This window comes from Cucumis melo, chromosome 7, assembly GCF_025177605.1.
Source record: "Cucumis melo cultivar AY chromosome 7, USDA_Cmelo_AY_1.0, whole genome shotgun sequence".
Classification (NCBI taxonomy): domain Eukaryota; kingdom Viridiplantae; phylum Streptophyta; class Magnoliopsida; order Cucurbitales; family Cucurbitaceae; genus Cucumis; species Cucumis melo.
In genome coordinates, this window is record NC_066863.1 from 27,815,802 (window position 1) to 27,831,079 (window position 15,278).

Here is a 15,278-nt window from a genome sequence, read left to right on the forward strand (position 1 = left end):
TAATTCTAAATATTGCTTCAATAAAGTTTATATGTTATTTCACATGAACAAACTCCAAGAGGTCATAAAAATTGGTACAATAGGAAACACATATTTAGAACGATATAGATTTTGATCCATATATGTTCGATGCATTATAAGAGTTGATCACGTGATATATTATGATTGAATAATTAGATGAAATGCATAAAATTACTCTAGTCTACGACCCTATTTGGTAACAATTTCGTTTTCAGTTTTCAAATTTTGTTCTGATGCATCAATAGAAAGTGAATAGTGAAATATAGAAATTTATGTGTAGAAGTAGTGTTTTTAAGCTTCAAGCTTGTTAGACACATTTATGAGTAAGTTTATCTTTTCCTTTTAATCTATTTTTTACAATATCGAGAAACTTCATCACATCAAAACATAAACCACAAGTTTATATGTTAAAAGGTGGAATTCTTCGCTATAGCTTTTGTTGAACTAAAAAAGGATTACCAATGGAATTAGGAAAATAAAACATATTAAAGTTTGTAGGACTTGGTACATGGACTAAATTGAATAAATATAATATAATTTATGGAATATAGATTTTTAAAAAATTAGTATAAAAATTTGAAAAAAAAATCATTTAATTACTTGATCGACGCAACAATTCATGTCCTATATAAGCTTTTAAATAAAACCTTAATTTAACAATATTGAAAAACAATGATCGAAGCATTTGAGAGATCAAAGCACAAAACGGTTCTACTCGAGAACCACTCAAAGAGGAGGAGATCAAATAAAATGTAGAGAATTATTTGGCTATAATGGACTATGCGTTGAGAAAAGTGACCTACTCAAAGTTTTTTCTAACGGAAATTTGGGATTCAAACCTCTAATCTTTTAAGCGGGAGTTGTAAACTTTATGTCAGCTGAGTTTTAATCTCAACCATTACATGTATAGGCATGAGATGAAAATTTACGGTGAATCTCAAGTGACAAATGAGACGAATAATAAAAGATAAAACGACCCTTTTATCATACAATTGTAAGGATTCTCTGAAGCAAATGCATCACAAAATTAAAGCTTGGTCAATACCAAATTGCCTCCTATGCTACCATTTGTGTTATAGATCAGTTGGTCAATGTCACACCATTAATTTCTACATTTGGTGTCTCAATGAAGGGAGTTGTCAAACATATTAAAAAGTGATATAATATCATCTCGATTATAAATGTTTACATGTAGACACGAGTAAACTTATGAAAGATCAACAGAGTGAAAGTTTCTCGCATAAAATGAGAGACTAATTTTGGGTTTAGTTATGTTATTTAGGTTAGTAGCATTCACATTAGTGCCTTTTAATATGCCTTCAACATGTAATATGCAACAAATAAATTAGGGTTTACTATTATTTTAGATTAAATTATAACTTGCCGTTGAATTTTCAAGTTTGTATTTAATAGGTTTAAAAAATGATTCCAATAGAAAAATATTTAAACTTTTAACTTTGTGTCTAATACCAAACAGATTTATGACTTTATAAAAGTGTTTTCAATCAATCCTTATCCAAAGTTCTAAGAAATGAAAAAAAAAAAACTCTAATTTTATGAAAACTCGATTTTGTGTTTGAAAAACTTGAATAAAAATTTCAAATATATTATATTTATTTGACAATAAAGATGAAAAACTATAGTAAAAACTTTACAAGAAAACAAATATAAAATTAAAAAACGGTCATCAAACGAAATCTAAACTCAGACCACGTAAAACGGATTACAACAATAAAAAAAAGAACAAAAAGTTAAATTAGTGGTACAAAAACAAGAAGAACAAAAAAAAGGGTATCATTCGGTTGAATTCGCCTCCAAATAGAAAGAAAAATTTAGAAAAAAATCATCGCCATATAAAATTAAACCATATTTGAAATCGAGTGCTTAATTTGGAAGAGCTACCCTATTATAAATATATTCACAAATTTTAACATCAAAATCAATCTCAATTTTCATCGATCTCGTCGCATTTACTTTTTTTTTTACCATAATGACCATCTCAAAAGGAATCGTGTTAACCTTTATCGTCATTTTCTTGATTAGCATCGACATGATTGAGAAGACTAATGCGACGAGAATGGTTCCCGTTGATAAGGAGAAACTTAACGCGGGTGCAACTCTAGTAAATCTCGTTGGTGGTTGTAATCCGATCAGTCGTTGTAGAGGAATTAGTATCAAAGAAGAGATCATTAAGGACATTAAGAAAAGGAAGGTCAAGGACATTAAGAAAAGGAAGGTTAAGCAAAAGACCCCTTCAGAGCATAACTATTAATTGAGTTCTTTTTGTCATAATTGTTAATTGAGATTCATCATATAAATATATATTCTTCTTTTCAACCATATGATTAATTTATTTTAGAACTTATAATTCATTTCTTCTTCTAAGAAGTTATATCAATGTAGATGGTTTACGAAAATTTATGCATTCCAATTCAAAAACTTTATATACGATGACAAAAGGAAACAACGTTCTTATTATGATGATTTTTTTTGTTTATTAATTTTCTTTGTTTAAAGTGTTAGGAGAATTAGAGTAATAGAAAAAGTTGAAATAAATATTGAAAAATAAAAACACGTAAACGATTCGGTTAAGTCAATAGTACCTCGTTCTCTTTGAGAAGATTTAGTCCTTGATTTTTTAAAAAATTAATTATATTGAAGTACAAATTTTATTTCTCAATTAGCCCACTAACTTCCTGGCATGATGCATACGATTAAAAAACACCAACATTCTAGAAGGGGACGATTTTATTAAGAACCCTCGTTCTCGAACAATATGTTTTATATTTCATAATATCGTGAAAGAGGAGAAAGTTGGATGAATTTAATCTGATTAAATTCAGTTTTAAAACTTTCAAACCAAATTGAACCATCAAACTGAATAATGTTTCATCTACAAATTTTAACATGTATAAAGTTAAATGTGCAGCTTATCATTTGATGAGTTTTGTTTAAATTTGTCGAAGTAACTATCCAATTGAGTTATGTTTGACTGATGTTTTAGTTTTGTATTTATTTTATTATACTCTTTATATTTTGGAGAGTAACTATAAATACTACAAACTTGTTTATTCCTTCAAAGGATCTCATTACATTTCAATTTGAAAATCTTCTCTCCTTGCTTTCTTTCGTTTTTATCACGAGTTGAGTTGATCGTAATATTCAAAATTTTGTCAATTCCGTTGTATTATTTAAGAGAATTGTTATAATATTCTTATAACTCGCTTAGAGTGAATAACTATCTTCAAAACCGCTTATCAAAATTGTATCTCAATTACTTGTTGATTTGTCTATAAGATCTTTGAGGCTTTCATAAAGTTGTGGCTATTTCAACTTATAACCATTATTATTCTCATTTTCGTTTTTAAATTGTCATTGCATACCTTGTTTCTATGTCTAAACGATAATTGCTTGTAACTAGTTGAATTACCATAATTTTTCTAAGGTTACTTACGGTTTCCCGACTTGACAAAATAAGTAAAACTCAAAGTGAAACTTATTGAAAATAAAACATCTAAGTATTTTTTTATAAGAAACAAAAAAAAGTACATTTAGGAACTATTTAATATATATATTTGGCCCAACCATGGAACTACAAATATAGTAGGTAAAAATAAAATTTAAAATAAACCATTTATGATATTTTTCTACTTTTATTCTGACAACAAAAAACTATTTTTGTTTTTATAAAAAAAAACAAAGAACCTATTTTTAAAACTAGCCCTAATTTAATTTGAACAAATTCAGTAATAAACAAAGAAAGTCAAAATAAATTTGGATATTATTTCAATTGCAAAGGTCAAGCTTTCATACCCACTCCCCATTCCCCAACAAGGAAAGATTCTCATTGGATTCGGATCCAACAAAGTCCGGACAAGACCCGTTTTTTTTCCCTTGACCCAGATCCGAATTGGCTTACACAAAGGTAAAGTTGGTGCCTTTTTTTCATTATTTATTTAATTTTTTCCCCCATTTTCCCCTTCCCCACTCTCTCCACTACCTACTCCTCGCTTTTACGCCTGCAAGGAGCCGGTAAATTCCCTTCCCGGCTCTTTCCGGTACTCCACCACCGCCATTTTTTCCGATTTACAACCACCCACGTCGCCAATTTCCCTGCCGATCGACTTCCGGTACAATTTCCGAGTGCTTGGACTGTTGATTCTGAAGCTCATGCTCGGTTAATCGCTTCCCGGAGTTGTTTAATGGGTTCTACTTCTTCAGGTGTGTTTCTTTTGAAATGGGTATTTTTTTTTTGTTTGTTTGGTTAAGAGAAATATGGTGATGGGTTTCTCTTTTCTTTTTAGTGGAAGCTGGATTTTGGTGCTGTGTGGTGGTTAAGCTGCTCTTTTTGTTTTCTGGGATTGTTTTGGGTGTTTTAAGTCCTGTTTGTTATGGATTAGCCATTTTAAGATGCTTTGGATGTGGATTTGTGAGAGTTTTAGAAAGGTGGTTTATGTCTTAGGATTTGGGAGAGAGATTCATGTCTGAGTTCAGGTTGCTTAGGGTTTCTTAATTATGATTTTTCTGCACTAAGTTGTGTGTTTATGTTGATCGGGTATTGTGGTTAGTCTTGACATATTGAATAATGGTAATATTTAGTTGATACTGCATGGTGAGTGTATTTTGGTTCTGTGCTGCAGTCTATACTTGACCTGTAGTATGTGAATATTAACTAATTAAGCTTAATGTTTCTTTTATGATGATAATGTTTTGAGCTTCACTTTAACCTTTTCAAACTAAGTTTTGTAGTTTCATTAAGAAAGTAATCCCTTTTGTCCGATGGGATGTTTCGTTGGGCATCTACAATATTTTGGTACTTGTGTTTGACTCCAAAAGTTCTGGAAATATGTCAATAAAATTGCATATATGGATGCTACTTGTGATCATCTTGCTGAAGGTGGCATAGATTAATTTACAGTGGCTGTTATTCGTTTTGAAGCATGCTAAAATGAAGTGATTCTTTTTCCTTTTAGTTATGTTGCTTTTATCTTGTGTGGTACATTGTTTAAATTAGAATCTTGTGGTTGTAGGTGGAATTAGCGTATTTAATATGTTATAGAGCATTTTCCCACAAGCTCAGTAAATTACAACTGGGGATTATTTTGCATATGTCAATGCCCCCTGGAGGCTAATGGAATGATGGACTGCTTTCATACTGTAAGCTACAGCTATCCGAATGGTAGGTCTACTTTCTTTGCCCAGGCTGGCCTCATCTTTAAGCTAGCATGAATTTCTAGTTTTCAAATGACTCCTCCGTTATTAATTATTATTACGTTTTTATAATTAAGAACTTCTGGATATTTCACTTATCTTCGGGATATTATTCAATCTGAGACCTAGTGATCAGTTTACTAAAACAGAGTATGTCCATGTTATACTTGTTCTGATGATCTTATAAATTTAGTATGTCAGACTTTCAGTATCCTAAGTATCATGTTTCGTAGAATTGAGTATTGACTTTTATCAAAAATTGATGTACACATTGATAATGTATGAGCTATCCGAAGGTTTTTGACTATGTTTAACATGCATTGCATGTGATAATTGATTAAAATCAATTAAATTAAGCTATTTGAGTCCAAAGCATCTTGTGGTCATCTCATGTCAAAATGTTCTTCAGGATTCATATGCGATATTAAATGCTGGTTGTTACCTTATTTCAGGTAATATGTGCCACCGATTACTATTGTTTGTCATTTGGATATCCAGTTTTCATGATGGAGTTGCCTTACCAACTGTGGTTAAGCATCATCTTGTTTCATCCATGAGAGAGCAGGCTCAGTCACCTAGTAGTGTGGTCTTTGATCCTATAGAGATATCACCTGCAGTTATCCCACAATACCCTTATCCAAATGAATCTTTGCCCCCAATGTATCCAACTTTCCCTACCAGATATGATCCAGTTTTAACTGGGAGGTGCCCTGTAAATTTTTCTGTTATATCAAATGCTATGGACAAAACAGCATCAGATTGTTCTCAGCCTATGGCAGCACTTGTAGGAAATGTTATTTGTTGTCCACAACTAAGTAGTCTGCTCCATATCTTCCAGGGTTTCTATGGCTTAACTTCTGATCGGTTGGTTTTGCAAGAGGCAGTTGCTAATGATTGTTTTTCAGATATCATTAGTATCTTAGCCAGCAGAGGAGCTAATCAGACAATACCCTCTCTTTGCTCTGTCAAATCTTCAAATCTCACCGGTGGATCATGTCCGGTGACAGATGTTGTGACATTTGAAAAATTAGTAAACGTAAGCAAATTATTGGATGCATGTGATACTGTTGATCCTCTCAAGGAGTGTTGTAGACCAATATGTCAGCCTGCTATCATGGAGGCGGCACTTCAGATATCTGGAAGGCAATTTACTACCGATACAAGTAGTAATGTGGCAGGCCAGCCTACTCATATTGACTCAATAAATGATTGTAAAAGAGTTGTTTATTCATATATTTCTAGGAAACTCTCCTCAGATGCAGCCAACACTGCATTTCGAATATTATCTTCCTGCAAAGTTAACAAAGGTTTGATGTTTATCAGTGTTTTCTATTTGAACTTTATATCTTCACTAGAATGCTTTCATATTTCTATATGAAAATATGAATTTTTAAGTATGCGAGTTTCATTTTATGGGATGTAGATGTAAGAGGAGCAAATTTCTGCGTCTTTCGAACACCTGCAACCAGTCACTTTTTCAGTGATGACATATTTAAACAATCTTTTTTCACTTTCTTGGAAACGAAGCATAATGTTTATACTGATTAATTTTGGTCTTTATATTTTAAATAATTAATGTCATCATGTACTTTATTGTTAGAACATGAACTGCAGCAGAAGTTCTTTTTCATGAATCTATTCTTGGGAATAGGATGGTCGCCATCCAATTGTCTGACATATAATTTACATTTTGAATGATCTCATACGAGCAAGGATTTGAAATGAGTATTATCTGTATGCAGTTTGCCCTTTGGATTTTGAGCAGCCTTCAGAAGTAATTAAAGATTGCCGCAATGTTGCTGCTCCTAGTCCTTCATGCTGCAGCTCATTGAATTCTTACATTGCGGGGATCCAAAAGCAGATGTTAATTACAAACAAACAAGCTATAATCTGTGCAACAATGTTTGGATCCATGTTGCGAAAAGGTGGCGTTATGACAAATGTTTATGAGCTGTGTGATGTCGACTTGAAAGATTTCAGCATTCAAGGTAATAAGGCTACTGCATACTTTATCTAATTTTTTTCTCATCACCGTTTGTATCTTGTCTAACATTCCAATTTGTTTTGTGCATCTGCGTGGCATCTGCTATACAGCCTATGGACAGCAAGGTTCGCAATTCTTCTCCATTTTGCACTTTTTTCTTCTTATCACGATTGATCTTTTCTTTTTCTTACTCTCTATCGTCGAACCTATGACTAAGGCTGTTAAGGTCTTGTCTAGTAGTTGCCATTGTTTATTGCTACTGGTTGCTCCTTAGCTCTGGCAAGATATTTACAATATGCTGAATATTGGCTGGGTCAGAAAGTGCAAATTCCAGAAATATTTTCTCGAAATTATTTTTTGCTCATCAATTATCAATATGTTAGAGAACAAAATAATTTCATAAAAAGGAACAATTACCACCAAAGATTGGATAAGAATAAGATACAACCAATGCAAGTGTCCTTAATAAAAGGCCTATAGTACCTCTAGTGCATGCCTCAAGACTGAATGACCAGTGTTTTAAAAGGCGCACGCCTAGGCTCAAGTCGTGCGACTAGGGCTTATTCATGAAGAGGCGAGGCGTTTTCAATAAGGCTTCGCTTAGGCGCGCTTTCCTTGAGGTGCAATAGGCACAATAGGCGTGGGTTTTTTTATAAAATGTGGGTTGGGCTTTAACTAAAAAAAAATATTATATATGTTTCTTAAACCTATTACGTGCAAGTTAAGAAACGACTCTTCTTCTCCCATTTAAAGTACTATGCGGCTTCTCTTCTTCAATGAGCGACTTCTCTTTTTTGGATAGAAAACCAATATTATAATATTTTATACATTAGAGTTAATTCTCATTTCTACCTTGGTTATATACTTATATTTTATACATTGTTGCTCCTTTCAATTTTGTAGATATATATGTATGTATGTATGTGTGTGTATATACATATATAGTGTGCCTCATAAAAAAAAGCCCGTGCCGTTTTGTGCGCCTTGCGCTTAGGCTCAGGACCATTGCGCCTTAGTGTGCCTTGAGCCTTTAAAAACACTGTGAATGACACAGGAAGAGTTTAGTGCTGAGGAATTTATGGTTGTGATTCATTGCATTTCAGTGGAGTCTCCCTATCGTTTTGTTTTTTTCTCCAATGAAGAATTATTCTGTTACCAAAATATTGTTAGGGACCCAATTCTACCGAAGTATTTGAGAAGGGGTAAAAAAAGGTAGTACAATGAAAGTTAGTTATGGTGGGGGAAACTAGGTTGTATGAAAGTGAGGAGTGATCAATCTGTTTATAGAGTAAGATGATGATAGTTAGGGCAGGCTTTTGGTGATTAGCAAGTAGTCCTGAGAAAGGGGAGGTTAAGCTCTTTGTACTCAGAGGGTAATGTAGCCTCGGGGCAACTCTTTCATATTAGTACTAAAGTAGTAAGGGATACCATACAAATATGTGCTGAAAATTTCTCACTTTATTCTTTTTCAACTTTTAGGATGTCTTCTCCGGAGCCTGCCTTCAGATGTGGTATTTGACAACTCAACAGGCTTTAGTTTTACTTGTGATTTGACTGATAACATTGCAGCACCGTGGCCTTCATCATCTTCAATTTCGACACTATCTCTTTGTGCACCTGGTAATTGATTGATATAGATACTTATTTTGCTCTCTTGCTTGTTACACTTAACAGCTTAACGTAAGATTTTTATTGGTTGATAAGTTTGACATTGTCTTTGCCTTATATTATGTTTGCGCAGAGATGTCATTGCCTGCTCTACCAACATCAGAGACGAGGAGAAATAGTGGTAGGTACCATTGCTTTAAGAAGTTCTATTTGTGAATTATTTTCTTTATGATGTAATATATTCATCATGATGAGAAGGATAAAGGATACAAAGTAGTTCGAACCATGCTCTAGAATAAGCATGTGAAGCTTATCTAGTTATCTTGTCTAGCAATCAAATTGGGATGCTTTGGTTTCAAATTTATCTTGTTCTCAAGAAATATTTTCAAGCTTTGAATTGAAGAAGATAGTATACATGGAAATTGAAATTCTGTTCCAAAATAATGTATGGTAATTCATAATTGAGTTTTCAGATTATAAATGGGCTAAAGCAAAAGCACTTATTCTAAAAGTCATATCAAACTTCCATTTAGTTTTCAAAGATCCTGTTTATGGTTTTGCTAAAACTTCCATTTGAGTTCTCTTATGTTTGTTCCTTGTTATATTTGTTAGCTTATAAATGCAATGGCTGAGTTGTTTATGTGGAAATGAAATGATGTGCAGGCCAGCGTGAGGAAGGATTGGATTTCCCAATGCCCATTTTTTTATTTTTTATTATGGTCAGTGCATTTTTGTACTGAGTTAGATAGATGATGTTCTGTGGTGGTGTTCTACGTGGGGGTTGGGGGCTGCCCGTCTTTGGGGAATTTTACTGTGGATTTTTTGTATGTATATTTTGAGTCTCTGTATAGTAGTAGCTCTTCTTCTTTTTTTCTATTTACTCTCTCTCTCTCTCTCCCTCTCTCTCCCTATCTATATCTATCTATTATATATATATATATATATATTATTGTTGCATGTCACTACTGCAGGTTACATTATATTCCATCTGTTAAGAGTTGAATGGCACTATGGTGAAGATTGATGCCCAGCTGATTTATTGTATTAATGTTTAGTGTTCAAAGTGTGGAGATAGAAGCTGAACCTTTGACCATGGGATGGTAAATTTCTGGTTTGGTTTGAGTTAGGTATTTTAAGAATCGATCAGTTCAGTCTGGTTTTCAGATCTATCAAATTTTCAGTTTGACCTTACGAATGTTGGTAGAGCTTCTCTCTCTACTCGATGCCAAAATCTCTAGTCCACATGATCTTCCCAAACCTAACAAGAACTCTACTAAATGTAACAATTTCCCTTTTGAGCGATCACACTGGTGCCAACTTTGTACTAATGAAATCAGTTGAGCGTTTGTCAAAGAAGTACAAATCATTGTCATTTGTCGCTGACAAAGCACCAACAACGTTGGTTGTCTTTAGTGCTCTGGTAGTTTGTTTCATTCATCTTCATCCATTACTCTTCTTTTCTCGATTTTAACCTTTGAATTTGTGAGGGTTGGTTTGAGTTGAGCTGGGGTGCACAATTAAACTTGGGTTTGATCGAGTTGAAGAATTGACCAACTTGTATGTTTTGAGATCGTTAAAGAAACTTCTAGACACTTACCCAATCTAGCAGTGGTAGTTTGAAAAATTAAGCTTTGATAGTGTTTGTTGTTTAGCAGTGTTTTGTAATCGTGGAGGCTCTTAACCCAGAATTCGCATCAACAGATCTACTTTTATAGCAGAAGCGACGGTTATCGGTAATAACACAAAATCTGCATCCACAAGTGCACTTCTATTGTAGAAGAAACGGTTATCAATATAATTACTTTGCTTATTACGCACCCTCCTTTTTATTAAATTCATTCATCTTTCGTTATTTATTTACCATATTAGAATTGATTGGAATTATAAAACTGACATTACGTTTAAACACCTATATTTTATTATATTCTATGGAAATAAACAATCAATAGGTTTTTTATTACGATTCTATCGGTTTGTAGTGAACACGAGCAAAAGGTGTTCACGTCCACCTCTTGTTATGAATCACTAATGATGAGTGTTCACGTCACAGTTCTCTGTCCACAATCTCTCATGTCATCTAGTATAATACCGATGCGATCAATTACTCTACCAAGTAACAAAGTCATGAATAGCAGTTTCGTTCCTTTACTTCGCTGGCAGTAAAAGTTCGATTGTACTTGAAGTATAGAGAGAGAGAGGAAAACGAGGGAAGACGAAATTTAGAATATGATCTCTTTCCATTATTATCATCAATCATACACCACAAAAAAGAATAGTACTGAACTGAACCACCCAAAGAACCAGTAAAACCAACTACGCATTTCATGTCACAGACAGCTTAAATCACTTTCATATTATGTTCTTCTCGGATTCCAGAAACTGCGGCCAAGGCTGAGGCCAATCCTGCTAATACAAGCTTGGGATCACATCTCAGTTCTCTGTCCGATTGAGATCTTCCAGTATGCTTCTTGTTTTGAGTACACTGCAATGTAAGAATCGAACTTGATGAGCTGCAGAAATTGTTATTTCTTGAAGATATTTACTAGGAAGTAAGAAATGAAGCTCCGTTACCTTCAATAGTAATTAAATTTGTTCATTTACTGGGAGCCATTCGGCCAAACATTATCCCACGCGCCATCAGGAGCAGCCTTTGGTCCTTCGATCAAGTTCTGGCCTTGATGAGGATGGGGGGCTCCAGGAAGTGGAAGTCCATCAGGGCCTACAACCTTCCTAGGTTTGGTTTTGATTCCGAGCAGCCTCAAGACAAATCTAGCAAGCTCTCCATACAACATACCGGAGCGATCAAAAAGCTGTAACAGGAATCATCAAAACATTGAGAATAGACGTCAATTTCTTTATGAAAAAAAAAAATTATCTATCTGTGTCATCTACGGTTCAAGGTAGCAGCCATCTAATTGTAATACAATCACAACACTGAGGTATTTCTTGTTACAGCTTCCAGCTACTTGGAGTAGGATTAGTAAATCATTTTGTAATTATACTATTGTTGGATCTATGAAGTGTGGAGTGTCCACGTCAGACACAGCTCTAGACATACGTCCAACCCGCAACTTCTTGTGTCCTACTTTTATTTACTTATTTTTACTTTAGACACGTGACACAGTTGGAACACTTCCTGGGCACATCTAGGAAAAAATTGCAGAGAGTGGTCCCTTTTATGTTGAACCCAAATTAATTATGTGTTAAAAGAATTAAAAAAAGGTTTCATCTCCTACAGTTGTTAATCATTCGACCTTTTATGATCTATTTGGTGGAGTATATTTAGTATTTTGTGTTAAATTTATATAAATCCCTAAAAAGTAAAGAAATGAAAGAGTGTATTCACAACATTTTCGTGTCCTGGGCTTTTTAAAATTAGCAAATGGCAGTGTCGTTTCCTATCTGTATTGCTCAAAGCGACATTTTGGCTGATTGAAGAGGCTTTCTGGCAGGCTTTTTTTTTTTGCTGCGTGGCTTTCTACCCTCTTTCTTTTCTATATTTCACTGACGAGGCGAAAAGTCATTTTTGTTATCCAAAATAAAAAGATTCCTCGTCAAAAAGGGGTGTAGACTACCAAAATATCTCTCCTGTTGAGGCCTCCTAGTTTGGGATCTTGAAAGGGAAGGGGGAAAAAAGAACAATCACGTTCTCCAGGGAAAATTCAGCACGGTATATCCAGAAGTTTATGTGAATCAGCACAAGGAACTGTAACAGCTGTTGAAATTTGAGTTTTTTTTTTCAAAATAAATAAAGTTGGTTTTTAATTCCAGGTGCCCACTTTGAAAATTAAACAACTATCATAAATGAAGATTTAAATTATCTTTTTCACTTCCAAGCCACCACTTAGAAAATGAAACATCTACCATTACTGTTGCTTTTATGACTGTATGTTTTAAATTTGTGGATCTTAAATAGGATCTCTCCTTTCTCCAAGGGAAAAGAAAATTCATTCGTGTTGTTGGTCAGCACAATCTAGGAAACATTTCTAAAGTAGGGGAGTTGTAAAGTCAAAAGGGCACAAGCATACCTGAAGTAGTGCAGTCATGAACATATGAAATGCCTGTGTGTTTTGGTCAATAAGAATGGATATTCGACCAAAGAAGTTCACAACACCATGCATCTGGCACAGAAACAAGAAGGCAATGATTCAGGAGTTGAAACATAAACCTCAGGTAATTGCAATCAGAATTACAAAATAGATAGATACAGATAACTGATAAGAACCATCATATTTGTTTTCTTAACCCAGTCCACAGTGGACTACAGAACATGAGAACATATTTTTTTAACTTCAAATACAATACACAAAATCTTCGTTGGTGGCATAGGATATCTAGAAATTATCAAATCAACCTTGAATCAATCTTGAAGTCATTGAATTTTTTTTTAAAGGAAGCACACAAAAATAAACACTTCCAAAAGAATAAAGCACAATATAAGAAATTAGTGCTGAGAAAAACAGCATTCCATGTACAAAATCCAATCTACGGCTTTAATAGATACTAAGTCAACTTGACAAAAACGAGCATACTAAGGTAATAAACCTCAGAATAATAGATAGCGATAAGTTAAGGTGAGCAAACCTTACAGCTCTGCCCATTCACCCCAACCAAAAATAAAAGAACAATAGCAATGCAACAAAATTGCTTACCACTCGCAGAAATGACATCCAAAATCCCGGAGGAGATGAGGGAGGACCATAAGGGTCATTTGGATCTTGACCACCATAAGGACCACCCATGCCCATTCCATAGCCGCCCATTGGACCTCCAATTCCACTATTATACATTCCACCTCCATACATACCACTATTTCCGTACATACCAGAAGATCCATAAAGCCCACCATAACCTCCTCCTGATCTATACATGCTGTTCCCATACATTCCACCTCCATACATTCCTCCACCATAAGAAGAAGAACCATACATTCCAGAACCGTAAAGAGAATTATTCATAGTTGAACCATAAGCTGCATTAAGAAAAACAAGAAATAACCTCAGCATCAAAGTAAGAATATCAAACGCAAAAGCACACATCAGTAAACATTTAAATCGTAACCTCCTCCGTAGCTGTTATTCCCATAATTTTGCTCCCAAGGCCTTGTTGGGACAGGCCTGCCGAGTGAGTTCCTATTAACAGCAGCAGTCCTATCAGAACTAGAAACAATTTCTCCCGGTTTTGCAGTCCCAGAAGCCTCTACAACATCACTTGTATTGCCAGCCGATGGCGGTCTAAAAGGTGCTGAACCCGACGATCCCCCTACTCGTTCCCAAGGTTTTGGTGGAGGATTAGAAGCTGCAATGCAATCACAAATCATCAAGTGAAATTAAAAAGGACTTCTAAAGCAAATAAAATTAAACAACGGGTGAAACAACAGCAATTAGAGGCAACATAATTTCTCCCTTTCTCTTAAGGTATAAATCATGATTGATTCAGATCATAATCTTGAACATTGAACCCAAGTGGATAGAGCATCTAAGTATACGCTAGAAACCCATCAATATATCATCCAATCTCGTCTTTTTACAAAGTCAACTGTAAACTTACTCCATACGAACTCAATCTAACAAAACCTAATGCATTCATCTATTGAAATACAAACCCAAAACAAAAGGGTACACGATTAACCAACAAGAAAACACAAACCCACGAAAGAAAAAAAGAGAATCATTAAAAGTATAATCAAAACAAGGGTTTTATCACCGAAAAACAAAAGGGTAAACGATAACCACAGGCCGACCTCAAATAAAAAGAAGGGGTGAGAAATAGGGATGAATTGGGCAAACCTGAAGGCTGAGGAGGCTTAGAATCCATGGAAATCGGTGAGAAATTGCATCAGAAATCGGGAGAGATCAAAATTCTCTCTCTCTCTCTCCGAAGGGGTTCGGAACAAAAAAAATACGGGGACGCGTGAGCTTATGGGCAAGTTTTGTTGCCAAGATGAATCCGCATCCGAGTCGGTCTCATCCTCCCAATTCCGCTTCAAAGCTTTAATATATATTATATTATGAATTTATCATTTCAAAGTTTCAATTTTTATTTTTATTTTTTTAATCCAATTATGTATAAATGTGGAAAACGTTCTTTATCCTATCCAATCTTTTGAGGAGCCATGTAACCTTTTGAAGATGAGTCATCTCTCCCGTCTTTGAAAAGAAAATATCATGTCAATTATCATTAAACTGAAACCACTTTGACACCAAGTTTAAAATAATAAAATTTAGTATTTTAATTTTAATTTTATATAATTTATCTATAATAAACACTAAATATATTTCTAAAAGTTCATTCGATACATTTTCCTCGAATAAATACATTAAACCTTCCAAAAGATATAGATTCATTTTCATCTTTAATACATTATCTATTTATTCTATGTATTTGGATTTATTGAAGGTCTGTATAAGAACTTAAGAGATTATGGGTTGAATTTAGATCACATGTTCTTTCA

General features: G+C 34.1%; 2 protein-coding genes across 3 annotated transcripts; one reads left to right on the plus strand and one right to left on the minus strand.

The window, feature by feature from the left end:
* Positions 1 to 3,975: 3,975 nt before the first annotated feature.
* LOC103494609 (uncharacterized GPI-anchored protein At1g61900) lies at positions 3,976 to 9,700 on the plus strand. Its single transcript, XM_008455873.3, has 8 exons — positions 3,976 to 4,242; positions 5,052 to 5,200; positions 5,685 to 6,539; positions 6,975 to 7,220; positions 7,327 to 7,341; positions 8,696 to 8,836; positions 8,958 to 9,005; positions 9,488 to 9,700. Exons 2-8 carry the CDS (start codon positions 5,158 to 5,160, stop codon positions 9,562 to 9,564), a joined length of 1,425 nt encoding a protein of 474 aa, XP_008454095.2. The 5' UTR covers positions 3,976 to 4,242; positions 5,052 to 5,157; the 3' UTR covers positions 9,565 to 9,700.
* Positions 9,701 to 11,042: 1,342 nt separating this feature from the next.
* LOC103494610 (peroxisomal membrane protein 13) lies at positions 11,043 to 14,896 on the minus strand. Of its 2 annotated transcripts, XM_051087371.1 has the most exons (6): positions 14,614 to 14,896; positions 13,886 to 14,122; positions 13,477 to 13,796; positions 12,853 to 12,945; positions 11,396 to 11,634; positions 11,043 to 11,306 (listed from the first exon to the last, which is right to left on the minus strand). In XM_051087371.1, the coding sequence occupies exons 1-5, from the start codon at positions 14,639 to 14,641 to the stop codon at positions 11,422 to 11,424; spliced, it is 891 nt and encodes a 296-aa protein (XP_050943328.1). In that variant the 5' UTR covers positions 14,642 to 14,896; the 3' UTR covers positions 11,043 to 11,306; positions 11,396 to 11,421. The 2 variants fall into 2 exon arrangements, with proteins under 2 accessions (XP_050943328.1, XP_016901552.2); XM_017046063.2 differs by lacking the exon at positions 11,043 to 11,306 and having other exon boundaries at positions 11,392 to 11,634; positions 14,614 to 14,825.
* Between the last annotated feature and the right edge of the window lie 382 nt (positions 14,897 to 15,278).

Bases quoted from the DNA above. Each gene is read 5' to 3' on its own strand.
- LOC103494609 (XM_008455873.3), top strand. From the start codon at position 5,158: ATGATGGACTGCTTTCATACTGTAAGCTACAGCTATCCGAATG. The intron at 5,201-5,684 runs GTAGGTCTACTT...ACCTTATTTCAG, and splicing joins AAGCTACAGCTATCCGAATG to GTAATATGTGCCACCGATTA. The intron at 6,540-6,974 runs GTTTGATGTTTA...ATCTGTATGCAG, and splicing joins TTCCTGCAAAGTTAACAAAG to TTTGCCCTTTGGATTTTGAG.
- LOC103494610 (XM_051087371.1), bottom strand. From the start codon at position 14,641: ATGGATTCTAAGCCTCCTCAGCCTTCAG. The intron at 14,123-14,613 runs GTTTGCCCAATT...ATTGCATTGCAG, and splicing joins TAAGCCTCCTCAGCCTTCAG to CTTCTAATCCTCCACCAAAA. The intron at 11,635-12,852 runs GTATGCTTGTGC...TTCCTGTTACAG, and splicing joins TCATGACTGCACTACTTCAG to CTTTTTGATCGCTCCGGTAT.